At 52.3% G+C, this 27,681-nt stretch overlaps 1 protein-coding gene and 1 pseudogene across 2 annotated transcripts in view; one reads left to right on the top strand and one right to left on the bottom strand.

Annotated features, from left to right (window-relative positions):
- The window catches only part of SH3PXD2A (SH3 and PX domains 2A), a 205,676-nt gene that overhangs the window by 87,025 nt on the left and 90,970 nt on the right, over positions 1–27,681 (bottom strand). For both annotated transcript variants that reach the window (XM_016219894.2, XM_016219893.2), the window contains exons 4-5: positions 23,149–23,225; positions 13,474–13,565 (exon numbers count right to left, since the gene is read on the bottom strand). In XM_016219894.2, the coding sequence (XP_016075380.2) occupies positions 13,474–13,565; positions 23,149–23,225 (169 nt within the window). The remainder of the gene's footprint in view (positions 1–13,473; positions 13,566–23,148; positions 23,226–27,681) is intronic.
- Positions 26,368–26,764, top strand: LOC107542569 (large ribosomal subunit protein uL24 pseudogene; annotated as a pseudogene).

A 27,681-nucleotide genomic window follows, 5' to 3' on the forward strand; every position in this document is an offset into this window, starting at 1 on the left:
GAAGCTGGGTGAGGAGGGTCTGGGCCAAGGGGCTTTGGGTCAGCTGAGGTCTGGAGAATGTTGGGGCATTTTTCCACCCTGCGTAGCCCCTAGCTAGGTTTTTGTTCTGGCTTTTGAGAGCCATTGCACAGAATGGTTTCAAGGGGCAGTGGCCTCAGGGAAGACAGATGGAGGGGGCATGAATGCTGTTCTTTGCCCCCATTTGCGCCCTGATCTACACTGTGGCACTGAAGGCCCTTGTGTCCAACAAGAATCTGCCCTTTCTCCTTAGGGCCTATGTTTTCCAGGGTTCTGAGAATGGGCCCCATTGTGACCACGGGGATGGTCCAGAGAGGCCGGAATTCTCGCCCCGGGTGAAAAAACTGAATTGCTGGGGAGGGAAGGGGTCTCATGTACCCCCAGGCTGTGTTCAGAGAGGCTGATGCTATGGCTATCGCAGACCCCCGGCATTGTGCTTGTCTCCAGAACGTCCCAGAGGGTCTCTGCTATAGCTCCATCCACAGCAAGAGGACAAAGCCCCGTCTGTCTGTCCCTCTCCTCTGACATGCCTCACCATTCTGGGTGAAGTCCCTGAGCATGTCTCTCGCCCAGGGACAGCTCCACCGCGTCTGGGCCTCAGAGCAGAAGGTTGTGAATGTGGGTGGAGGTGAGCATGCTTTAGCCAATTACTACTTCGTAACACAGGCATGTAACTTAACCTCTGTGCCTTCAGTTGTCAAAGAGGAAACAAATAGTTCCTGCTTCTGTTGTTGGGGTTACCTGGGATATTGTGCAAAGCTCTTAGAGCCACATCAGGCACCTGAAGAAGACCCTTGGCCTACAGCCTGGGTTCATGAAAGGGGCTAGATTTGGAGTGTGGACAGTGGCCACAATATAAGAAGTGCTGACTGGGCCCCCTCGTGGGTTTGGACTTTGTAGGACCCTGGCTCTGTCGTCCAGGGTGCCAGCTTAGCACCATGAAAACAGACGGGCCCAGGTTCCCACCTGTGTGCACTCCAAGGAATCCCACCAGATGGTGACTATAAGTGCCCATGGGAGAAGAGGGGGCCAGGGGGACACCAAGCTGGTTTCCTAGATGGGAAGGGAAGTGCTGTGGGCTCCCCACAGGCTCCCCAAGCTCCTGCTTTCTACTCTGCCATGCTCCTCCTGGCCGCAGGGCTCCCTGGGCTTCTGGGGGCTGCATGCCAGATCTAGAAAACCAGAGAAGGGGCTGTGACAGAATGCCGTGATAGGGTTCAACTGTGGCTGTTGGGCACTTGAGATGTGGCTAATGTGACCCCAAAATGGAATTCTTAGTCCCCTTTCATAATCAAAATTTTAACTTAAATAGCAGCAGTGTAGTGGCTGGTGCACTGGACAGTGCGCCCTTGACCAATGGTCTGAATTGGGTACCAGCAGGAGATTTGCTTGGCTCACAGGGGCAATATGTGTATGTGTAGCTGCCTGGGTTCAAATCCCAGCTCTGCTGACAGATTACCTAGGGTCTCTCTGTCTTCATTTCCACTCTGAAAAAAGAAGAGACCAAAAGGACCCCTCTAACTGGACTGTCGGAGGGTAAAGCAGGTTAGCCCAGATTAGGTACCTGGTACATAGGGAGGCTCCATAAAGGTGACCAAATGCTCCGAGCCTCCAGCCCCTCCTCCAGCACCACCTGCCAGTACAGAGCTCTGCTAAAGGCCTGACCCAGGAGTGGGATGGGGGACATCTCTCTGGAGGAGCCAGGCCTTGTAGGTGATATGAACCACCTGGGACAGGCTGGGCAAGGCCGGGGTGGGGCATGCTGGAGAAGGAGCTTGGGAAGGATGTGGGAGACTGGTTCAGCTGGCCCCACTGGGGTGGGCCAAGGCTTGGGGTGTCTACTGAAAGATGAAGATACTCAGGCTCAGAGGGGTAAAGCCACCTGCCAAGATCACATGGCTGGGGGGTGGAAGAGCTGGAAGTGGCAGGACTGAGGGGTTCAACTCCATCAGAATGACTGGGCGGGTTGGGGACTTCCCAAGGGTCTGCATGTGGGAGAGAGGGTCTAATGAGGAGTCCCGAAAGCCAGCAAACCGGGCCATCCAAGATCTGGGGGATGGCAGCCCTCTTTGTACCTCAGTATCCCTGACTGATAAAATGAGGGCACTCAAATAATTTATCACCTTGTGGCTGATAAGGACACCTGTAAAATCCAGACAGATAAGCTAAATTAGGAGTAAGTGGGGAAGAGAAAGATAAAAGGAAGGCAGAGAGAGTCAGAGCTAAAAATACCAAAATGGCACCACCCAGTTCTAAAACTTTCTCAGGGAGGTCACAACTTAAGCTCTGGTGTGAGTGAGCACAGCTTCCAGGAAGAGGAACCTGGCTGTGACATGCAGCAGTATCCGTGACCATGCCATCAGAGAGGCACTATGCTTTCTGAATCTAATGTGCCCCCCACCCAAGTCCTGTGCTGACACATTTTCTGGGCTGCTGCTTGGAGGCTCTGCCCTAAAGGGCCATGTGGCTGGGTCTGCAGCCCAAGGACTGCCCGGCCTCACTGGGACAGGTTTCCCAGTCTCCAGAGAGGCTGCTTCTCTCAGCAGTTTGTGTAAATTCTGGGGACAGTGATCCTGGGTTGACTGTCCTGGGCTCTGTGCCCCTTCTACTTTCTCTCCTTCCCCATTTTGGCTCCCAGCCTAAGGCCACTTCCCAACACCCCACCCTCAAACCCAGCCTAGAGCAGCACCCTGTCCCCTCCCTTGGTCGCTTTTAGCATTACTATTATAATTGTGTTGTTTCTTCCCTCTACTCTAGGTTCCATGAAGGGAACTGTGACATCTCCCCAGGCCTGGCATAGGTCTGGGCACAATCGGCGTTTGCTGAATGAATGCACGAATGCCCTGACTACTGGTGACCAGGCTCAAGGTTCTGGTGGTTCTTGGGTCTGGCCAGAGCTGCAGTATTATCCTGAGCTGTACTCCAGGCAGACGCTGGTTCTCTTCCCTCCCTCCCTTCCTTCTCCTCTAGGAAAGCTCAGTGGAAATGCCACTTCCTCTGGGAGGTCTTCCCTGATCATTACAGATGGGTCAGCAAGCATGATGTCAGTTTGTGTAAAATATGGAAGGGCTCGAGCAGTCTCTGATGACCTGGGGCACTTCCTGTCCATTTATGAGGATGGCCTTGGTCTCTGTGACATCACCCAGAGCTGTCAGGAAACTTCGGTGGCAGCATAGCCTGCATGCTCTTGCAGACATCCTGCCCGATTACTTCACCTGCGTCTCTGTCCTCCCACCTGGACTACACTGTCTCACTGCCTCCTCTCCTGTCTCCCTGTGGGCCCAAGTCTGAGAACAAGGGCACGTGTGCATGCAGGAGGAGCTGACTATGTGCTTCATATACATTATCTCAGTTCCCTTGACCACCCCAAGAACAAGGTACTATCATTACCCTATTTTCCAGATGAGGAAACAGGCATAAAGAGCTTAAGTCGCTAGACAGTGGCAGAGCTGAGGTCTGAACCAGTGCTGGCTGACTCCTAAACCCATGCTTGGATCCTCCATGATCTTTCCTCTTTCTTGGCCTTCCCACCCCGTAGATCTCCATGAACACCCTCTGCCCCTGCCCACCCATCTGTGCTCAGAAACCTCCAGCAGGCACTCACAGCCCCCTCGGCCCAGCCCTCCCCCTCCCTGTCTGTCTCTAACTCTCTCTTAGCATCCAAATCGAGGTGGAGGCTTGGCTCCCCCGGGCAGCCTTCCCTGCACAGCCCCCACCCAACACCCCCCTGCACTCCTGGTCTGCGCATCTCCATTGCGCCTCCTTAACCACCTCACCCCTGGTGCACTGGTCAGTCCCACCTTCCTGGAAAGAGGACCACAGGGGACTGGCCCCTCCAGGCAGGCCTTCCTGAGAGCTATAACTAGGGTGGCATCAGCCTTAGGCAGACCTGTGCAGTCCAGTCTCCTCACTCCTGTTACGGAAATTCAGGACTTAGTGACAAAGGGCCTCAGCCTGGGAGCACCCAGGCTGGGGTGGACCTTCCCTGCAGCTGCCAGGCTCTGCCTCTGATTGGCTGCTGCACTATCTGCCTGTCAATAAGCATTTGCTGAGCAGCTATTATGTGCCAGGCCCTGGGGTCACAGGACTGAGTAAAACAGGCTTATCCCCTGGAACAATGAACAAAACCAAATAAAACAAATTGATAAACTGGGTTAAGAGCTGAGGAAAATGAAGAGGTTGCCGAGGTGAAGAAAGGGAAGTCTCTCTGAAGAGAAAGACTAAAGGAAAGCCTGAGGGGCAGCTGGAAGGGCTGGGCTGGGCTGGGCTGCGCTGGGCCCAGGGGGGAGGGGGGAGGCACAGGCCACCTGGAAGATCTTGGAAGTCATCCTAAGCACAGAGGAAGGCCATGGCAGTGTTGGTTCACACAGGCTTTTTGGAAAGCTCCCTCTGGAGGTGGACTGGTGCCCCACAGCCACCCTTGGGTGGGACAGCCCCGCAGCCCAGAGTTCTTCACTAGTTCTCAGAGTTTCCTACAGGATGAAGCCCCAGTAGCTGATTGATAATGTACCACCTTTGGCTGCCTTTCCTCCCCTGCCTTCCTTCACTCCCTCACTGGTGTCACCTCCCAAATAAACTGCTAGGTCTCAAATCTTCATCCCCAGATCTGCTTCTGGAGGATTCCAAGCTGAGACACCTACCTTTCCCTGTTTCTGGCCCACCAAGATCTTCATAGGCCACAGGACCTACCATAGTGCTCTACACACAGTGGGGGCTTTATCCACACATATTGGGTGTGGGCCAAGGTGGGGATAACCCATGTTCTCTGTTCTCTGGCTCCCGAGGTGGCTGTCTGCAGCGTGGCAGGTCTCCACGTGTCTCTGGCCAGGTGAGACAGGCTCACAGGTGCCCTCTCCTGCTTGGGGTGGGGATCGGGGCACTCCCAGTTATTAATCTTTAATTGTCTGGCTTGGCAGACACAGCCTTCCCTAATCAGGAGCCTGCCTCTACCTAATTAAATCAGACCTGACCACAGTCTAGCTCCTGCTTCCCTGGCCATTTAGAGCAGCCGGCCCCTCCTCCCTGTCTGTCAGCCAGGCTCCTATTCAATTCTCTATAAGGGCTCAGCTCTCCCTTCCGTGCACCACATTTGGGATGCTCCAAGCCTGGGGGATGCTCTGGAAATCTTCTGGGAAGGCTTCCAAGAACCAGAATTTGGTTTTGGATTTTGAGTCAAAAAACAGTTTTCTGGGTGACGTCAGACAAATTATGTTCCCCCTCTGGGATGCAGAACCCACTGGTGCAGGCTGGGCTGGAGGATGTCAGGAATGTTGGGCTCTGAAGGCTGGGGCTGGGGGCAATCTTCCCCTCCGCCTCTCAATGGGACGCAGCCAGGATGAGAGAGGCTGCTCTGATGGCTCCAGGCACTACAAACCCACATAGCTGCCAGGTGAGTGCTGTGTGGGTGTTGCTTAGTCAGGCCTCTGGCTTTTCCCCCAGTGCATATTAGCCCCTCGACAATAGCAACAGTCATAACAGGTCCCATTTATTATGAGCACATGCCAGGCAGTCTGCTAAATACCTGACAGGCTTTACTGAGGGACATGACAGGTAAAAGCCAGGCTCTCACACTGGACTGCCTGGGCCCCAGCCATCTCTGCCACTTAAATCAGCTTTGCAACTCATGTGACATCTCTGTGCCTGAGTGGCTTTATCTGTATGTAAATTAGGGAAAATAACTATACCCACCTTATGGACTGATGAAAACTTCAATGAGCTAAAACATGAAATTTGCTTCCTGCTAAACACCTGGGCTGCCTGGAATTTTCCCCAGTAGAAAGTCGGGCATCTAGTGGCCCGGGTCCTAGGTATGATGCTTGCACCCCCTGCCTTTTGAGATGCTCTGTGGAAACTAAGCACTGAAACTGGTGTAGAGCCAAACTGTGTTATGTACTTTCTGGGGGTAGGATGAAGTTCAAGGTGGGCACCCTCATCCCTCTGCCCCGGGTCCTCTCTCAATGGCCAGTCCACCTCAGGGCTGTCCCAAGAAGGCCAAGCAGGCCTCACCTCTGGATTATTAGGCCGTGTGAGCAAAGGTCGAGCAGTGGGAACTACCAGAAGGTCTAGAAATCAGAGCCGCACATGGGTGGGAAAAGAACTCAGTCCCTGAGAACATACATTTCCTCTTTCCAGACATGAGCAGAGGGAAGGGGTGCCAACGGGGCTCCTAAACCCTGGAGTTTGGGAAGAATTAAAAACCTCCCTCTGGGATCTTTTCAGGGTGATGGAAATTTTTTAAAATTAGATTGTGGTGATGGTTGCCCAACTCCGTAAATTTATTAATAATCATTGGATTAATTGTATACTTAACAAGTGAATTTTGTATTATGTAAACCATACCTCAATAAGGCTGTTTGAAAGAAAAATCTCCCTCTGGCACACCATGCTTTGCCCAAACAATCTCTGGAGCAAGAGTCTTGGGCTGGGGTGGGGATGGGAGTGGGGGATTTCCCATGTAGCAAATGGGCCATGTGTTGGGGTAGAGGGCTTAAAAGTTTGGTCTAGGGCTGGCTGGGGTCACTGCTGGACCCAAGGCCAAGGTTAGGTCTCAGTTTGGTTGGGAGAAGGGAGACCTGCTTTTTTGGGTGCTTCCTGAACCAGCTTCATTGTGTCTGTCCTGTCAGGGAAGTCAGGCAGCACCCCTCCTCAGAAGCCTCACCCCAAAGCATGTTGGAGCTCCTGAGCTGGAGGAGGGGGTCTCAGTGAGTGTACCCTGAACCGACCCTGAGGCTCCGGAGCCTTGCATACTCTCAGGAACTTGGGCTGGTGAGAAACCTGAATTCCCCTTAGAGAGATCCCCAAATGTGGAAAGTGCCTCAACTGTACCTTCAGCTGCCCTCTCACCCCAACCCCTTGACCACAGAAACCATGGGGTCCTGGGCTCCATCTTGCAATTGGGAGCTAGTCTCCCTGGAATTGGCCCCTGTGCTGTCCATCACGCCCCAGCTGGGGTGTAGACCTGGAGTCGGAAGGGGATGAATCCAGCCTCCGACACTTACCAGCTGAGAGGTAACTCAACCAATCTGAGCCCAAGATTCCTCAGCTGCAAAAAGGAGGCACGAACCTCACAGGATTGTATTGATGACTGAACAAGATAGATCATGCGCAAGGGCCCAGCAGAGCTTCCAGCAGTAACACCTCAGTCTGCAGGCACTGTAATGCTGGAGGCTCTAATATCCAGTGTTGGCCACGAGGTGGAGCAAAAAACACATCCCATGAACTAACGCACTTAAAGTGACTTCAAGTTATAGTGGTGCCTGAACTCCAATCAACCTTAAGACACAACTCATAGGGCCTGTGAAGGGGAAAGGGTCACATGCTCTCTAGAATGCTCGTCTCTTTCACCTCTTACTATTGCTGCTATGAATGTCTTCGATGTCTTCAATTTCTACAGCCATCAGCAGCCCAGCCAAAGCCAATACAGTATTCTCCCTCTCCAGGAAGACAATTTTTTTTTTCTTTTATTAACCCTCACTTGAGGACATGCTTAGAGAGAGACACGTTTAGAGAGAGACATGCTTAGAGAGCAGAAGGGAGGGGGAGAGAGAGATGAGAAACATCAATCGGTTGCCTTCTGTGTGTGCCCCAGCTGGGGATTGAACCCACAACCCAGTATGTGCCTTGACTGGGCATCGAACCAGCAACCTTTTGGTGCACAGGATGACATGTAACTGACTGAGCCACTTTGGCCGGGCAGACGATTTCTTTAATTCCTTTAAACTGACAGTCTCAGGGACTCTAACCTGATTGCCCTTCTCTCCCACTCCCCTTCAGGGGATGGCTTTCATCTCTCAGCTTGAATGCTGCTGCTTCAGGGAAGCCTCCCTGACCACCTGACCAGACTAGCTCAGTAACTGTTATAAGCCCCATTTTACAGGTGAAGAAACTGAGGCCTTGGAAGTTTAAATATTTCTCAGGCCACACAGCAGGTAAGGGAGAGCCAGAGCGGCAGGGGGCTCCCACAGTAGCCAGCCAAGCCCAGCCTGTGCCGTCTCTCTACCCACAGACCCCAGCTCCGCACAGACAGGGCTGAGCCATGTCCACTTGCGTGGGTCCCTTGCCTCACACTGACAAAAAGATCAAAAATGGATGAATGCCTCCTGCCAGGAAGCCAACAGAGAAAGCCCTGGTCTAGGAGCTCAAATACTTAGGTTTGAGATTTAGTTCTGCCACAGACCCTCTGTGGAGGGGCAGAAACCAGGTAACAATGGAGGGGTGGTAATTACAGGGTGGGGGAACTAAGACTCCCCTTGCATATGACATAACAGCGAAAGCTGGCTTCAGGGGTTCTTGCGGGGCTCAATCCTCCAGCTGGCACCTCCAAAGGGTGCCGTGTCCTTGTGAGCAAGGGAGTGGGCATGTGGGGCCTTGGGTACCTGCATGCCATGACTATCTTTCCAGGGCTGACGAGACAGGAACACAGAAAGCACAAGCCTGGGGAAATAACGAGGGACCCAGCCCATCCCCACACCCTGTACCAGGATGCCGTTCCCTACCCCACCACCTCCCTTCCACCCCTGCTTGAGGGAGCTAAGGATTCTGTACCAGCCCTCTCTCCCCAGTGCAGCCCTCCCTGGCCTTTGCTCTGAGAGCTGGGACCGGACGGGTGGGTTAGAGTCCACCTCCCTCCAGCCTGCTCACTCAGCATGACTGCCGGGCCCTCAGAAGTCCTTGCTCCCTAGAGCCAATGCCCCTTTCAAGTGGGTTGGACACAACTTCCTGTGGGCACCTTCCTCCCACCTGCCCACCCAGGTTAAAGGGGGCCGTGGCAGTGGGTGGGCAGGGTCTACTTACATAAAGCTCTGAGCCCCTCAATGACCCTCAGTCCCTATGTTCTGCTGGCTCCCTGGCCTATAAAGAGGCTATCTGTGCAGTTGCCAGTGTCAGAGGGGCTGGAAGGACAGTGTGGGCCACGTCCAGGATGGGTGGTGGCTGGGACTGCTGGGTGTGGAGAGCCATCTAACCAGGACTCAGCAAGGCATGGGGTGGGGGGCAGGAACATGGATGCCTCCCAGTTCCCACTAGCCAGTGGGGTATCTGGTGGTAGAGGAACAGCTTCACCCCACAGTCCATACCAACAGGCTCAGGGAGGTTCAGCTCAGCTCCCGTCTTTAGCAGAACCCAATTCGGTCCACCCAGTCTTTTCTGAGTGGCCACGCTGCACCCAGGCCTGGGTGGATGGAGGGAAGGGAAGAATAGAAAATTCCTGCTGAGTATCTGTGAGGGCAAGGTGCTCTCGAGGCATTTCTATGCATTAGTGCCCTTGGAACTCATGACTATCCTGCCATGTGGGTGCTGTTGGCCATTTTCACAGGGGGAAACTGAGATCTGAAGAGGTGAAGTGATTCATTCAAGGCCACCAGCAGAGCTGGGTGTTCCCACTGTTGTCTCTGAAGTTAGTTAAACTCAAGGTCACGTTGTTGTCAGCAGGGGAGCCTGCATCCCGAGATCTGGAGTCAGACTCCGGAGCAGGCCTGACCTGGAATCTAACCAGGTCGAAGATGTGAGGCTCCTGGAGGAGCCTCCCCAAATTCTCAGGGCCATCCTGGCGGCACTGCCACACCCGCTCCATCTTCCTGCCGGGTCCCGAGGAAGGGCTGGCGAAGTCCCCTCTGTCCTCCTGACACTGCTTTCTGCCTGGGAGGGCAGCACAGCCTCGAGCCCTTTCCAAAATATAAATGGGAAGGGAGGCTGGGGAGGCCTTGCAGAGAAATGCCTTTTCCTGGGTCTGACCTTGTGCTCATCCCAGGCCCAGAGCAACTGCCTGCCCTCTGCCCTGGTTCTGTGTCCCTGGAAGCCTCGCTCAGCACCCTTCAAGGTAGCTCCTGGGCCACCCCAACAAGCCCCTGGCCAAACCAGATGCTATAATCAGGTACAATAGCCTCTGTCCCTTTCTTATTGGCCTGCCCAGGTGTCTCTCGGACACAGCAGGTGGCAGGGTTGTTGGGGGTGGACCCCTGGGGCAGATGGAAGGTGGCTCTCTGGGCAGGCTGGGGCAGAGACAGCTGTGATCTGGCTTTGGGCCCACTGCCTCTCACCCCAGGTCCCTTCAAACATTGGACGATTGTTCTAAGCCACATGAGGGTGGCTCTGTGGCCCTGGGGCTGAAAAACAAAAACCTGTTTAGCAAGGCTCTGCTCCACCCATGCAATTTCAAGAATTTAACCAGGATCCTGGCTGGCTTCAGCAGGAAGAAGCCTAGAGCTGAGACAGAGCGGCAGGGAGCAGGAGAACCTTAGCCCATTCCCTGGGCCCACCATGTGCCACTGGAGCTCTTGTGCCAGGAAACAAGCAGCACGTCAACAGCAGGACGCTCACTGTGTGGTGAGAAGCACACACACCAGTCCAGCCCTAGTCCCCATTTTCCCCTGTGCGACATGGAGGGGAGGCAAATGCTTGTGTGTGTCCACCCTGACCAGAAGCTCAACAGAGAGCAGACAGCCAACAATGGCCAGGTGTCAAAAGGAGGCTACAGCCCCTGCCTTGTGGCTGTGAGTGGCATAGGGGTGACAGGGGGATGGCATGGACCTCAGGCTGCTGTGCCCTCCTCTCCTGGGGCTGTGATGACATAAGCGGTAAGCGCTGGCCTTGGGAGAGCGGCAGGAGGTGCCACCAGAGGGGAGGGGAGGAGACAGGAGGAGAAGGCCTTGACTCTGAGTGACATGGGAAGTGTGGAGCATTTTGAGCAGAGGAGTGACATGATCTGATGTGTATTTTTAAATGATCATTCCTTCTGCTGTTTTGAAATGGACCGTAGAGAGTAGGGGCAGAAGCAGGGACACCAATCAGGAGGCCAGAATCCAGGTGAGAGATAAGGGTTGGTCTGGGTGGCAGCAGGGGAGATGGCGAGGTGTTGTCAGAGTCTGGACATAATCTGAAGGTAGTGCCTCAGGGGGTGGTGATGAGTTGGATGGAGTTGTATGAAGGGAAGAGGTGAACCTAAAATAATGCCAGGGTTTGGAAACTGGGTTAAGGGCCCCAGCAGACCTCAGCACTGCTCACACACAGCAGCAGTACACGTTGGCCAGTGTTAGAGAACGGGAGGACAGGGCCCGAGAGCCACTTTCCTGGGGCAGATGCACAAGGAAGTAAGTGTCCATATAGGACATCCTTTCTGTGTACGACCAGTGGTCTAGAAGAGCGACCGCCAGCTGTCAGGAGGTGGGCCCCACTCTCCACTGAGGAAGTCAGCAGGCAGCCTGGGATCAAAGCCCAGGGGCTCAGGCCTGCTGCCCACCTCCCCCACCAAGTCTGGGCTGTTGCAGATCTTGCCTTCCCTACAGAGGGAAAAGGGACACGGTCCCCCTGCCCCAGCCCCTGTGAAGGCCCCTGCAGCAGCACACTTGAAAGAGGCCGGGAGTTATCTGCAAAACTCCAATTAAACCCACAGGCTTTGATATCTTGATAAGCCACTCCACAGTCGCCCCAGAGTCAAAATACACTGTTACTTGATCCTGTGTTTATGTTCAGGATGGTGGCCTGGGAAGGTGCAAGCAGGTCTGAGAGGGAGGGGGTGCAGGCAGAGGCTGACAGATCATCAGCCCACCAGCCCAGGGTCACTTACTGGGCTGGGCTCTCATGGGAGCACACTCTACAGTGGAGGCGGAGTGGGGTCAGGGGAGAAGCCATTAGCTGTCTAGCCACAGCTAACCCCAATCCTGAGCCTTAGGCCTGTTTAGTGCTGGAGGGCTTGCTGTTGCCAGACCAATTATATACCAGCTTGGGTGACTGATACCACCACAAGAGAAAAGCAGATAACCCCATTCCATGGTGACTTGGAGGCCAAATGCTTTACAACTACCCCCTGCAAAAGCCAGGCTGTGGTCTGCAGGGGTGGAGCGTGCACAGAGCCATATTCCACTCTGTTCCACAACCTTCCTTGAGCAAAACTGTTGCGCGTTCCCATGTGCCAATGGCACTTGGCCAGGTTATTTCAGTATACATTACCTCTGTGAGCTCCCTCACCACTCTCTGAGTTCCCTATTATCTTATTTTAGGGAGAGAAAAACAGAAAGGCATAGAGGTTGTGCAATGGTCAGAGATCACGGAGGTGAGTGGCAGGCCCTGAAACCAGAGCCAAGCCCTACAACGCCATGCCCCCACCTCGCCAGTACCCAGCTGTCTCCCTGAGCCTGGTTTTCGCCGCTCCTCGAGGGCCTTGTGCAGACAGGCAAATGGCTCACCTGCCACTAGTGCGCAGGCTGACGAGTGAAATAGGATCAGTTTATTCAGCTGACTGGCAGAGTGGAGTTTAGAGGCACAAGACAAAGGCAAAGTCCATTGATTTTGTGGCGACAGACCTGCTATTTCACCCACCAGCCATCATCCCTCTCCTCTCCTGTGGGCACATGATCACAAGTGACCCCAGTGACATCCCTCCTGGAAAGGATCATCTCGCTCCCCATGGGAGGAAGGAGAACAGGAGTTTCCGAGAGGCTACCCTAGTAGGGGAGCAGCAGAGCTAGGTATGGACTGAGGGACAGACACTGCTGCTGGTCTCAAGAGCCTTCCTCTGCCCTGGGAGAGCCAGGAAGGACTGGCAGGGGAGCACAGAGAGAGCACACTAAGAGGCAGCAGGCCTATAGCCTGGTCCCGACTCCTCCCCAAATCAGGGAGGCAGGCCGGAGGAGTGGAAAGACTATGGGCCCCTGTTTGACACCAGCAAGCTGTGGGTTCAAGTCCCGGCTCCAGCTGTGAGCCTCAGTTTCCTTACCTGAGACTCATGGTTAAGGGTGTTGAACTCCTGGTAAAATTGCTCTCATGGGCCTGGCATGTAGTAGGTACAGTGAGAGCGATGCTTGTCCCTCTGGTGAGAATACACATTTGTATCTCATTTTGTGGTCTACCAAGCTTCTGCCCAGCCCTCAGGTCACCTGAGTTTTATAGACAATCCTTGGAGGTAGCAAGAGCAGGGATTAATCACTATCCCTTTGTACAGATGAGAAAAGAGAGGCTTAGGGAGTGATCTGCCTTGAAGTGGTGTGACTAGCAAGCAGCAGAGGTGCTGTGACCTTAAGGCTCTGTGTCCTATACCAGTGGTTCTCAACTACTCCACATTGTAAACCAAGTCACTGATGAATTTCTGAAGGTTTGTAGCCTTTGCTTGTTTCTTAAGTCTGCGGCAGCCAGCAAGAGAGATGGCCTTTGTCAGGCCAGGTGAGCCTCTGAACTGGATAATGTTTTTTCCCTCCATCAAAGAGCCCAGGCCATGTTGGGCTTAGTCTTACACCCCGAGTAAGGAGGGGGCCCTTTCAGCAGGACTGCCATGGATGGGTGTGCGGGCTGCGCACTTTACAAGCTCCCTGGGCAGCACTCACAGGACGTGCCATGTGAATGGCACCCCTGGGATTGTGCGGTAGACACCCTTGTCTCCCGGGTTTCTCCTCGCCATCGCCACATGGCACCTGCCTCCTCCACACCTGCCAAACACACAGGAGAGGCCGAGCTGCCACTTACTCTTTTGGAGGGTTGACATCCTCTGGTCGGGCCTCAAAGAACTGAAAGACTTCATCACACTGTGAAATGTGGGGAGGCAGCCGGACAAGTGCCTGTGGAAAGATGGGAGAAAGGGCATTAGGCCTGATGAACCTGGGACCAGGAAAACCAAAAGCAGGGTCAACTTGGGCCAACAGTGATGGCAGAGGCCCAAAAACTGTGCTGTGGAAGAGAGTCAACTATCCACCCACCTATCCAACCAGACAACTAGTCAACGAATTAACCAATCAGCTAATTAATGAAACAACTCTCCATCCCATCAACTAACTAACCAGCCAATCAATCACTAACCAACCAGTCAACTAATAAAAATAACGAAAAAATCAAACAATCAATCAATCAATCAATCATCCATCCAACAATTCAACCAACCAACCACCAATCATCCAACTAGCCAGTCAAACAACTAAACAATCAGTCAATCAAATGAAAACAATGACCATTGAACCCTAGGTCTCAGGGCCCTCGGGAACTATTTATTCTGCGTGAACCCTGAAAGAATTCCCTTGTGCCCCCAGAGTAAGTCTAAGATCCTTAGCCTGACAATCCAAGGTCTTATCCCACAAACCTGTCTTCCACTAGCCACAGTCCAACTGCACCAGATACCCACAGTCCCTAGAAATTGCACAATTAACCATTTAACAAGTTGATTATGCTATCAAGGACAACAGAGTGCTACCACAGTGTTTGATAGGACCCAGATAATTTAAAAGGGAGAGAGGTTTTAGAGGGGTTCACAGGATTTGGACAGGCACAGAGGAGAGGAGTGAGGGTCACATGGGAAATAATTGTCCAGGGAGGGCTGTGGGCCAGCTATGAGCTTGTTGTCCAGGGAAGACTGAGAGCCTGCTGCTGGAAAGAGATCACAGTCAGATGATGGTCAGAGTTCCTGCTACACACCAGCATGGACTCCTCACCTTGCAGCCTGGGGCACTGGGGACCCCTGACCAGGCCCAGTCAGATATGGAGGGGTGGGGGTGTAGGTGAGGCCAGGGGAAGCCCTGCTTCCTGGAACCCTCAACCCAGTATGGAGACAAAACACTGGAATGATCCTTTGGTCCAAACAGACAGGTGAGGTCACTGGCAAAGCAGGGCTGAGGGACAGGGCTAAGGGAACTCTGGGCTGGAGCCAGGAGAAAGAAGAGGAAATCCAGGACTGCAGGAATGTGAGGAGCTGCTGATAAAGGGGTTCCAGGTGAGTGGTCAGTCGGGCAGACCCTTTCATGAACCTGTGTCTCCCAGCCACCTCCACCAGGGCTGCTTCAGGTACAATGACCCGATCCAGCGACTTCCCTGTGCCAAGCACACTGGGACCTCTGTGAGTGGTCCGATCTCATCTGCACGTTACAGATTTGGGGACAGAGGCTCAAGGAGGCCATGTGGCCTGCCCACAGGCCCCGTCGAGGGTGGGAAGGACCTCACGAGAAGGTAAGCTCCATGAGGGCCGGGGCTTTAGCCTGATTTGTTGACTGTGTCTCCAGGTCCTAGAAGAGTGCCTAGCCCAGAGCGGACGCTCAGGACATAATTGTTTGAATGAATGAAGGCATGAAAGAATAAATAAGGGTTTTGGCGTACAGAAGCCCACTATCTAACAGTAGTGGGACATGATAACGGGGCGAAGAAGCACACGTGGTCTCAGGTGGCATCAGTAGAATTACTGCATTGAGGAAGAGGGAAGTGATAGTTCAGTCCTTCTCTGAGCTGACTGGGTAACAATTCAAGTGTGGCACTGAGCACTAGGCATCCTACCACAATGGCCCTTCTCGATGCCAAACCCACACCCGGGCAAGATGAGACAAGGTCCTACCATAACTGGTAAGACAACACTATGCAACTCCCAGCTGTTCCTTCTATAGCCCATGGCTTTCCGTGGGTCTCCAACAGATCACATCCGCGTGAACGGCCAGGAAATAGAAAGGAAGGAAAATCAACATTTACAGAGCAACTGCCGCACGTCAGGCACTGTCCTAGGCCACCTGGCTTTCCAATTATCCGACAAACAACGATGGCTTTTCAGTGTGTGCCTGACCCAGGGCTGTGTCCCTGTGTCACAGGCGTGAGCCAGAAACAGCCCCTGCATCCACAGCAGCACATCTGATGATGTGTCGCCCGTTTTGTCTCTGAGGTAGAGACATCATTGTCTCTGTTTATTATGGGGACTCTGAGGCTGGTGGGGGGGTGAATTGCAACTAAAGCAAGTGGCAGACTGAAGCCCTGTGCTCAGAAGGTAGGATGGGTGGAAGCTGCTCCTATCGAGTTCAAGTTTTCATTTAACACACATGGTATGTGCTGTTTTCTTCCCCAGGGAGGGTAGAAGAAAAAGGGAAAGAAAAACTGAGGAAGAAGAGAAGAGACAGAGAGAGGGTGGGGGAGAGAGAGACAGAGATAGAAGGAGAAAGAGACAGAGACAGAGGGACAGAGACATGGAGAGAAGCAGAGATGGAGACAGATACAGAGAGAGATACAGAGAGATAAAGACAGAGACAAAGGAAGAGAGAGATGGAGGGAGAGACAGGAATAGAGAGAGAGAAGCGGGAATCAGGCATGTGCAGACCAAGTGCTCCTGGCCGGAGGCAGGAGGAACCCATTACCGGGCTGAGTGTGTGCAGAGTCGCTGCCAGGGTCACCTCCCTGACAGGGACAGGGAGGGGACGCAGGGCAGGTTTCCAGGTGGCCCAGAGCACTAGCACCCTCCCAGCTCAGCGCACTGCCACCCGCCCAGGGGCTCACCCAGCACCAGTGGTGAACACAGGGGCTCTTCATGCCGACAGAGACCGGCATTCTAGGGGCAGAGGACGCGTGGGCCGTGAGAGCCTCAGACAAAGGGGCCTTTTGGTCAAACCACTGCAGACATCTTTATTTAATAGGGAGCCCCGAGGGGAGCCACAATGAGGGCTCGTCCTGATTTCAGGCTGACAAGAGGCTCTCAGCTCAGAGCAGCTTCCATCAGAGCAGCCGCCAAGTGTGTCTCTGGCCAAAATCATTTGGCAGGAGAGCCGGTGCTGAGCAGTCAGTCCTGGAGGCCTGGGCTGGGGACGGCTGCCAGAGCTGGGGAACCCCCACACCCATCCATCCTGGGAGGAGCAGGTAGGGGCCAATATATGGGTACTTCTGGGGCACCACCTAAAGTTCAGGCCTAAAGTTCTGCCATTGAACATTCAAGATGTATGCCAGGGGGTAGTTAAGTCAGGGCCTCGGGCCAGGCAGATGTGGGTTTGAGTCCTGCTCTGCCATCCACAGGCTGTGTGATGCTGAGTACGTTATCTGCCCTCTCTGCGCTCAGTGCAATGGACTTGATATGGCACCTGCCTGTTTGCAGTTTAAGTCAGATCATGAATATGAGGAGCCTAGCACAGTGCCTGGCACCAAGTAAATCCTCAGTAAATATTAGCTGCTGCACTACCATCTTTATTGTTAGTATTCTGTAGGTGAAGACAATTATGTGCACCAGAAAGAACTGGAAGGAGAGTCCGGAGACCTCAATTCTACTTCCAATCTGCCTTTATGTACTTGCTGCATGACCTTGGGTGGCTTGCCTCACCCCTCTGGTTGTCATTTCTTCTAGGTCAAAACAGACTAGCTCTGGAATCTCAAACTATATCTCATGGATTCCTGTTAGATGAGGTAAAGTGAGTTCTGCGGGCACATGTGAAAGGTTGTTTTGCAGATCCCCATCTTGGTCTTGGAGATCACCGTGTTCATTATCACAGCGAAGGCTCTGAGAAGTCCTGTAGGAAAGAAACCTGTAGTTTTGTTTAGGCCAGCATTTACTAATCAGAACAACATCCTGGGGGATTGACTCATTTAATCATCACATTAACTCCAAGAGATGGGTATGAACATGGTTCCAATTTTACATAAAAAGAAACTAAAGCAGAGAAAGGTTAAGTAAGTTCACAAGGCCACAAAGCTAGAAAGTAGCAAGACTTTAAACAAGGCCATCTAGTCAGAGCCTCTGCTCTGTCTTCTCTATTACTTTATACCGCCTCCACCATTACCCACAGGTCTCTGACTGCAGAGCTGCTTTTCCAAACAATTCCTACTGACAGCACATGGGACATAGTTGGGACAAATCCAGACTAGGGACATTCTGAAGTTTCTTTAGCTCTAACAGTCAGCGGCTCCAAGAATGTAAAAGCACCACTATCAGTGAATTCTGTGTCAGATCTATCAATCAATCTCACTGAGCCTTTCTAAGAGACCTTTGATGCAGGTGACATTGGAGGGTCCGGAAGGCCCCAAGGAGGGGGAAGGGCTGGAATGAGCATGACCTCAGAGCCCTCAGCATCTAGGGAGGGGCCACTGTCCTGTAGGGCTGCTTAGAACACACAGGATGTCAGCTGAGCCAACATCAGTCCCCTTCCACCCTTGCTATTCTGTGGTCCAGGGGTGGGTGAGCTGGCTGAGAGCAGATCTGGAGAAACAAGGCGAGGGAAGGGGCCGAGGGCAGTGGGCGCCTAGGACTAGAAAAGGCACTAAAGAGCCATCCAGGTTTGCCATCAGCCAGCACTTTCAGTGCCTCCCTCCCCGAGTCCTAACCTGCCCTGAAGTCTCCAGCTCCTGGCCCCCAAGACAATTTTCTGGGAGCCAGTGACAAGGGCCACCACTCCGGATGGTGCAGATTGAGATAAGGGAGAGGGTGGCTGCATTGTGGTCCCTGAGACCTCCTCGATATGGCGCGCCCAAGCCTGGTCTTTGCAAGTGGAGCAGCATGGGACAGGGCCCTAGCCAGGCTGTGCTCAGACCCTCTGCTTCGAAATGAACCCCCCTCCATGAAGCCCACTGCCCTGGGTAATGCCTGTGCCAGGACCAAAGGCAAAGCTCTGCATTTGGCAACACAATGGTGGATGCCCTGCTCTTCACTCAGGATCAAACATTTTCCTCTTTTTTTTTTTTTAATCCTTACCTGAGGATATTTTTTCCATTGCTTTTGAGAGAGAGTGGAAGGGAAAGAGAGAGAAAAAACACACACAACACAATCACATTGATGTGAGAGAGACATATTGATTGGGTGCCTCCCGCACACGCCCCGACCAGAGCTGGAGATCGAGCCTGCAACCAAAGTACGTGCCCTTGGCCGGAATCAAACCCGGGACCCTTTAGTCTGCAGTGACGCTCTACCCACTGAGCCAAACCAGCTAGGGCCATTTTCCTCCTTTTAGCAGCATCATTTTGGTTTCTAATCAATGTACATTTTATAGGTAAAAGCCCAGTCACTCTGGGTGGAGTAGGGGTGTGTTGTGGGGGTTGGAATTCTGCCCGCTTGGCCCCCCACTTTCACCCCCATCCCCACTCCTAGAGCTGCCTCTATCCTGCCCTGACCATTCCTCCTAAGCCACTTTCTACGAAGCTGGAGGCTCATTACATTTCTGTAATCGGAGTATTTCAAACCCACTAGTTCTCTTTTTGAAGGATTTAGGCACCAAATCCTTTTGAAACGGAAATAGTATCTAATATTCAGTTGCAGTTTAAGCCCTTTCACAAAGGTTCCTCTAGTACATCGGGGCCTTGGGGACATGTCACCCTCTTCAGAGGTTTTCCTCTGCTTGTATGTGATCTTTGCATCTTGTCATCAGATACTGGCTGGACACCCACGTGGGGCCGGGCTTCCCGCTGGTTAGTGAAGACACAAAGATAACAGAGGGGGCCTTCCAGGAGCTCCTGGCCTGGAGAAGATGGACATGCAGGAGTTAGCCTGCTACGGCGCATAAATGTGTGGTGTGGAGGCACGCACAGGGCTTTCTGGGAGTAGAAGAGAAGGGTGGCCAGCTTTCCCCTGGGAGTCAGGAGGCTTCTGGGAGGGGCACCATGGAAGCTGGGTGCTTCCCCTGGCACGGGGCTAGCACAGGCCAGGGGCAGAAGCCTCAGGGAGTCTGGCTAGTTGGAAATGGCCACACTTCTAGCAGACGGGACTGCAGGGTGTGGAGGAGAGAGGTGGGAGCTTCAACCTGAGCAGCACTTGGAAGCACCCACAGAGGGCCCGGCTGAGCCACTCAAAGGTTCTTATGGGCAATGAGCCCTCTGGGGGCCTTTAAGGAGTAAGGGACAGGCTGGAAACTCCTTCTCCTGGGTCTGTTTGGACCAGAGCAGGTGGGGAGGTTCTACCAACTGGGTTCCTAGAGAAGCAGACCACTGGGGAGGCATGGACGGTTCAGTCTTGGCTCTCTGCCTCAGTCTCCCCCATTAGCAGTGAAGTTACTCTCCCATCTAGGACTGAGCATGCCAGGGAGCCCTTAAAGGAGTCTGTTTTGGTTGCAACATGAACCTTTCTCTTTATTCATGAGAGACTTGTATAAGCGTCTTTAACATGGCAAAGGGGGAGCTGATCATTCTCAAGCACTCCCACCCCTCCACTCCCCCACCCCCGGGATATCTATATTACCCCCAGACAAATACTGCAAACATGTATTTCACAGGCAGGAAAAGTCGGAGCCCCTGAAGTACAGCTCAAGCTTATTAGTGTGATAAAAGTTTTCAACTTGTTGAGGCCACGGAACCATTAAATATTAACCGCATAGCCATGTTACCTGTTAAATTAATTTATGGAGTCAAAGAAATGCCTTTGGAACCCCTCTTGATAGACACCTGGCCCTCAAGTGCCACATAAAACAATCACTGGCTGGCACTCGCTAAATTTTCCATGACGCTCATCCAATCTGCTCCATATATGTTTAAAATTAAGAGAGATCTGGGCTGTGAAATCACCATTAGGCAGGGGGACTGCCTGGCCAGCGAGGGCAGGGAGCCTGAAGTCTGAGGAGGTCCACTGCATGGTCAGACTTTCCACATCTGAGTCCTGGCAGAGGAGCTGGCTGCTCCGTGCACAGAGCCAGCTCCACAATTTTGGGTGCATTTGAATCCCCAGCCAATCCCGGACTCGGAGTGCAGCTGTCTAGCAGGTCCAAGAAAGAAGATGCTGGCCAGCCAAGCAGAGCTGCATATGCAGGTACTGCAAATGAGAACCCTGGGAATTCTAAGCAGTGTATCCAAGGACAGGCATAGACAAGGGAAGGGCTGGCCATGGAGTGGACTACACATGGGATTGACGGTGGACTTTGCTGCGGAGAGCAGTGATGTTAAGTGAAATGTTGGATCCTGAGTGGCCATACATTGGGCTATTGGGTGGCAGAGCTATGAAGTGCAACCCGGAGTGGCAGTGACCATGGACTGCTATTGCCTTAACCCTGATGACCATTCCAAGGTCATTCTAAGGTCTCAGACAATCAGACCACAGACCCCAGTGTTCTAGTTCAGCAGAATTAAAGGTCACTTCTGCACTGCCCTGCCCCCCACCATTCTGAGTAAATTATGGCCTGTGAGTTGTCTGGCTGCTTGGTGAACCCATGACATTGCCCCTCATTGCCTGGCTCTGAGCCGCTCTTGTCTGAGCTAATCAGGTTAGGAGGCTCCTCCTCCGGCAGACCCCACTTAAATGGTTCCCTCAGCCACCAGCAGCAGCCCTGGGGCCCCAAAGCCCCCCTGAATCTCATCCTGATTCAGGAGTCCTGTCCAAAGCCTGATCCCAGGGGATAAGATGTTATCGGTTTCCCCCTCCAGATGATCTAGGAGGCGGCATTTCCACAGAGACCAACTGCAGATGCCTGGGCTCTACCCTAAGGCTGATGTGAAGCATGAAATCCAGCTGGAAGGTGCCTCCTCCTGCCCTTTGCCCCCTCCTCCATTAGCTTTGCTCATTTATTTAACTTCTTGGGAAAGAAACAGAGACAAATAAAAGCTCAGGCTGCAACCATCAATTTAACTGGAAATGGCAAATGCCCATTAAAGAGAAAAGCAAATACAGGCATACCTCGTTTCACTGCGCTTCGCTTTATCACGCTGCATAGATGCTGCCTTTTCCACAAATTCAAGGCAAAACCCTCCACCAGCAAAAAGATTACGATACTTGCTTTACTGCGGAGGTCTAGAAGTGAACCCGCAGGATGTCTGAGGTCTGCCTGTACTGATCTGAAGAAAAGGAGCTTCTGGCCTAAGGGAATTCATCACTGGGGCATCCTTTCAGGTTAAAGAAGTAAATGTGACCAGTATAATCTGCATAGTTAGGAAATTCAGGCGCAGTTTAATGGAGAATATGTGGGAGTGCTTGTCTTCCTATAGGCTGGAATTTATTACATTTAGCAACATGATTTTCATTTAAGCATTTTTATTGCCAAACACAGTCATTGAGGAGTATCAAATATTAGCGCAAAAAGGAACTTTATGGTAACAGCTCTGTGTTGGGACAGAGTATTTCAGAAATGACGGACACTGCGATGTACCTTTGCTTACTCAACCCCATTCATGAACCCTATGGAAGGGTTGTTTTTACCCTCCTTACAGATGAGGAAACTGAGGCTCAGAGAGGTAAAATAACTCCCCCAAAGTCACAGAGCTAGTAGGTGGGGCACTGGGATCCGACCCCAGCTCTAATACCAGCACCTACAACAAAACATTACCCCACTGGCCTCTCCTCAAGACTGAGTCAGACTCCACCGGAGGTTTCACTTAACAAAGAAATTCTATCTCCATTAAAGTCAGCGGTGCCCAGTGGTAACATTCGTTTCTGCCTTGTAATAATAGTGACAGAAAGGTGGCATCTACTGAATCCTTCCTCTGTAGCAGACACTACATGCTGCTGCCTCAAATGTGTCCGTTCATTTCATCCTCAGAACTACCCTCTGCGGAGGTACCGATCTCCTCCGAGGTACAGACGTGGAATATGAGGCTCCGGGAAGCCAAGTAACTTGCTCAAGTTTGTGAAGCTAGTGAGGAGTTCAAACCATCCAGAGACCTCTTATGCTCCCTGCAGAGGTCCTAGGCCCTAATCAAAGTAGAAAGACAAATAGGCTCTGCTTGTCCACGTGGCTGTCAGGCTCCCAGCTGCTCTGGCATTGGCTGTTTTAATGCACGTGCTGTGTGTATGTGTGTGTGTGTGCGCACGCACTTGTATCTATAAAGATGTGTCCACGAACATCTATAACTATCAAGACCTCTGTGAATAAACAAATATGCATTTCGAATGCTCTAGAGCTCAGAACTGATTCCAACAATGTCCCAATAGGAACTCAAAGCAATAGTTCTCCTACATCCAGCAAAATACCACATACAGAATCTCTTCAGTAGAAAGCCCCTTAACTGAGCCCCCAAACCAGTGGAAGTGATTTCAAATAGCTTTTTGTAAACATGGACATGTCCCCCAAGGAACAGAGACTCAGCTGTGAGCCCAAGGCCCTCTTGCCCTAGAGCAGGGGAGGGGAATGTTCAGCCTGTGGGCTGTATATGGCCCTTGAAATCATTTGGTCTGGCCCTGCCATACAAAATTATCAACTTAAAAATTAGCCTGCTATATTTAGTCAAACATTTAATTGAATTTATTGAATTTCAAGTCCTGCCTGTGGTTGCCTTGGCAGGGCCAGACCAAATGATTTCTTGGGCAGAAAAAAGGTTCCCCACCCCTGCCCTAGAGGGTGGCCCAGTCATGGGATGGCTCCTCCCCAAGGGACACCCATACCCATCCCTCTGGTCAGGAAACATCGGGCCCCAGGATGCTTCCGCTAAACCACAGCAGAGGGTTCGTAGAGACAGCCTTCCTTCACAGATGGACAGGGAGGGCCACCCCAAGCCCCCAGACAGCCTTACCCGGCAGTACTCGTCGATGGGCTTCAGCCTCCTCACAGCTACATCCCGGATGTGGCTTCTCCGGAAAAGTATTTTGCCTGAAAAAGAAAGGCTCATGAGCCAGGTGATTCCAGGTAAAGCTGCCACAGGAACCTGCGACCCTTGTCCTCTTAGTCCCCTCTCCCTTGGCTTCTGAGCATCTTAGCTGGCCACCACCTCTGTTTGTTGTCAAGGCAACAAGCGAGTAGTCACCTCTTTCAGGGGGTAGGAGGCACCCAAGGCTAAGAGCCCAGGACCTCTCAGGTAGGTGAGGAGCCCTAGAGGCTGCCATCTTGTCCAGGTCACTGTGTCTTGGCCTAATGGTCGAATCAATGCCCAGACTTGGGTGCGGCTCCCAAGTGACCTTGCAAATAAATACAAAGGATGGCCCAGCCCACAAGCTGTGTTTTGTTTTCAGGCCCATCCCTCCTTGAGAAATTGGCATTAGTTCCTGACAGCCAGGCAGGAATTCCTATTCTTAGTTTAGGTGGGTGGCGATTTCCAGGGCGGGCACAGGCCAGTGCCAAGGGGACCTGGCCTCCACAGCCTGACTGTTCCCCAACTTCTCTGACACAAGCCTCCAGCCATCTGAGCCACTGCACAGCTGTGCTGATATACACTCTTACAGGTATGGACAAGGCTTACAGGCAATGCCAGCCCCTCAAACCTTCCCAGCAGACTCCTCTGAGCTGGCCGAATTCAGTAACAAATAGGTCAATGCACAGCCCTTTCACAGTCATTACATTCTGAACATGAACTCTTTGGTCTGATGTTCAAGGCCTAAAACAGCTGACATTTCTGAGCCCAAAGACCATCAACGTCTAGGGCCAATGCCCCCTTTTCAGAGGCCTTCCTTGATTGACTGAGCTGGGCGTAATCTCCATCTTTCCAAGGCATCCACACACTTTGTCCATTCCTAAGGCATTTCCAACATTCTGCTGTGTGTTACAGCTATTTGTGAGGCCCCTTCCACCAGGGGCCTGTCTGACTCATCTTCAGGCCCACAGAGCCTGGTACACTGCGAAGTGCTCACACCACAGTTATAACAGGCACCTGTTGTCTAAGTCCATCCGATTTCCCTCTGGAGACCCTCCCTCCTCCATTCCTAATCCTTGTGGTTCAGATGCCCCCCACCTTCCCAACAAGGTTAGGCATGTGACCCTGCCTAGAAAACCAGAGGCTCAGAGGTGGGCGGGAAACTTGGTCTGGGCCAATGATGATCAGCCCTGAGACTTCTGCTGGCGCCCTCGTTCTCCCAGTTGCTAAGCTGGCAGGACAAAAACCTGGAGCTTCTAGTGGTCATCTTTATTCTTGCCTGAGAAGGAAATTAACTGAGAGAAAGGATTTGTGTCTGGCATAAGGTAGGTGCTCAATAAATGTTTCTTGAATGATTGAAAAGCTGAACAAAGAGATAGTGAAGGGCACATTCCTTTGACATCATTTCAGCCCCTAGATATAGCTGTTCCTGTACCCAGAGTTTATCTGGTACTTTTACTTGTATAAAACAATAACCATTTTTTATCTGAACTAGTTGGAGATGGATTTTCATCACTGGCATTAAAGGAGCCCTAATTGAGATAATGACCATTGACTGTGAACAAATATGTAGATCACATGTTAATCCACTTAAGCTTCCTCTGTCCAAGTCCAACCGAGGTACAAAGAAAGGCATTTCTTCCCCAGGTTGTTTCCCTGGAGGCAGACCCAGAGACAAGGAGTCGAGAGTACGTCGTTTATTTGGGAGGTGATCCTGGGAAGTGCCAGTGGGGGGATAGGGGAGGAGGGCAGGGAAGGGGAGCAAGTATTACAGAACCAGTTAATCACTGTGGGTCTCGAGAGCGCAGTTCTGCTGGGGAACTCGGGGTATAATGCAGACAACTCAGAGGCATCCCAATCAAGGGCGAGGAGGCTTGGGTATCTATCCCCCCCCCCCACCCCCGCTTGTCATTGAGCTTTGGAGAGCATTAACGCCCTGGCACTTCTAGCTGAGTGTGCCCCCTGTGGCTAGAACAAAGCCCCTAGTTGCTCCCACGAGCAGCTTCTGGCAGGCGGAGGTGAATGGTAAGGGGACCTGGGGGGCACTGACAGCAGCTGTGACAGTCATCCTGAATTCCCATCACCACAGGTACTGGTCACCAGCCCTGCTCCAGGGGAACATCTAACACATTACATCTTGTGTGACTTGTTTCCCATTTGTGTCTCTCACCTCTCCACACACAGTATGAGCTGGAGGCCATGGTCTGCCGCTCCTTCCTCTGGAGCACCATACACTCCACTCAGCACGGGCTTTGCATTCAGCAGGCGCCCACTAGGTACTTCTGGTATGTGTGTTCCTCTCCTAGACTCTCCCTCAAGCTCTCCTTCCTCCTTTTCTCTCTGAGGCCGGGCAAAGGGGCCATCTCCCCACCAAAGGGATGACACTGTGCAGACTGGACAATGTCATCAAGATAAATAGGCTCCGCCATGTGCTCCTTTCGAAAGGAGATAAAATGTGATTTATCAAGACACTGGAGATGGCCGATTTTTCTCGGGGGAAGATGTCACAGATTTGGTATTCCTGGCCTCTTTGCCTCCTACCCTTTTTTGGTTGCCTGTCACTTTATTGCCTGCATGTTGCAGGAGCATATGTGTGCAGCCATGGTGACGGCATGTAAACATAAACACATGGCGTGAGGAGACCCGCTCTCAGGACTGACAAAATGACAGACAGCCTTGGGCTGGGTTTCTGAGCCTTCGACCTGAGCCAGTTATCCATCAGGAGCTGGAGGTCGGCCAGGCCCAGTGACACCAACAGTCAAGAAGCATCTCACAAGAATCGAAGGTGTCATCTGAGAAGCAGAGGAAACCAAAGGAGAGACCACAGGAGGGCCCGGGACCACAGAGCTGGCACTGCCATGCGCTCCTTCTGAAAAAAGATAAAACGTGACTTAACCATTCTCCAAAAATCGCACTCTAGCCCTTTCTCATCCTGTGGAAGGAGAAAAAGGAAAGAAGGGGGATGGGGAGACAAAGTCCCCTTCCCAGACCCCAACTCAAGGCTGGCCAAACGTCTGACTGAGTTTGAAATCTCAAGATTATAGATCTAGATTTAGATCTAGATCTATAGACCACATAGGACCTGATCCCTTTGCAAAGACAGAACTAGCAAAAAACAATAGTTCAAGAACAATTGTGATCGCTGAAGCACCACCAGTGGTCAAAATGAAATTCAATCCCTTTGTGACTTCTCACCGGAGCAAGAACCATAAAGGTATTTCAATGCACCTTCCCACATTCGCAGGAAGGTTATGTCTCCTCCTCTTTCCAAAGAACTGAGATAGTACAATGTTCGACCCGTGCCCATCCGAAAGGATGGTGGAGTTTAGGTTGTGCGAGGACATTACAAAGGGCAGCAATGGGCAAAGTGGTTCAGGGTTACAGGAAGAAGTATGTCATCCACACTGAATGAGCGCCCGGGAGCAGGCTAATGGCACAACTCTTCATGTGGACGTTCCCCGCAGCACGGCGGTTATCACCAGACTAAAGATCCTGGAACGTAAAGCCAGATCTCGCCAAGGGGCAAATACAAAAAGAAACAACTGAGGAGATGAAGGAATAAAGTAATCTTATATACAACTCTTGTTAAAAACTTTAAGTGAAAATGAAAAAAAAAAAAAAAGAATAATTGAGGTCTCCAAAAGGTGCAGCTGGTTCTGAAAGGGGAGGGATGGAGGCAGGTGAGGTCATGAGATAGGTGGGAGGGCTCCTCACCTACGCTGGCATGGGTCCCCCACCTTGCCCCTCGAGCTCCCTGAGCCTCTGGCTGGGCCCCTTCCAGCCCCCAAGAGGCCCGCGGGTCTGTTGCTCAGGTGCGGAGTCAGGAGAATTTCTGTACCAGCCATTTCCCAGTGGATAAAATCCCAACAGGGCTTCTCTCTTTCCTGCTGAAATCCTGACAGGAGCAACAGTTTTCTTTTCTTGGGGCTTTGGCACACGCAGCGGAGGTTGGAGGAGAAGAGGGAGGGAAGATCTGGAAGGGATTCTACGGCCTCGACTTCTCTGATAGGAATCCAAACCGCACTCTGAAAGCCAAACCAGTGACCGTATTAAAAGGCAGAGAGAAAGAAAGGGGGAGGAAAATCCCCATTAAGGAAGCTGAGACCACAGGGCATTAAAGGCCGCTTGTAAATGTAATTCAGCCCGTTTATGGTAGGCCAGGCTCCTGCCCGAGTCTTCAAAGCCAGGCAGATGCTGCCCTAGAAATATGATAAGCATCGTAAGGAAGATTACACATGGGGCATGAAACAGACCTCAGGAGTTAACTCATTCCTGAGAGCGGAGAAGAAAGCTGCCAAGCCCGACAGGGTCCGAGCATGTGAGTGGAGGTCCCTCTTCCTGCCACTCTGGGCTGGGCTGAGAAGGTGGGACCCGCAGAAGGAGCAGGGGCCTTGGCCAGAGTCCTGAGCTAAAGTCCTGCCTGGGCCACTGGCTGGCTGTGTGACCTTGAAGCAGGTCCCTCCTGCACTGGGCCCTCTG

The sequence above is a fragment of the Miniopterus natalensis genome, chromosome 14 (assembly GCF_054644295.1).
Source record: "Miniopterus natalensis isolate mMinNat1 chromosome 14, mMinNat1.hap1, whole genome shotgun sequence".
In the NCBI taxonomy this organism is placed as follows: domain Eukaryota; kingdom Metazoa; phylum Chordata; class Mammalia; order Chiroptera; family Miniopteridae; genus Miniopterus; species Miniopterus natalensis.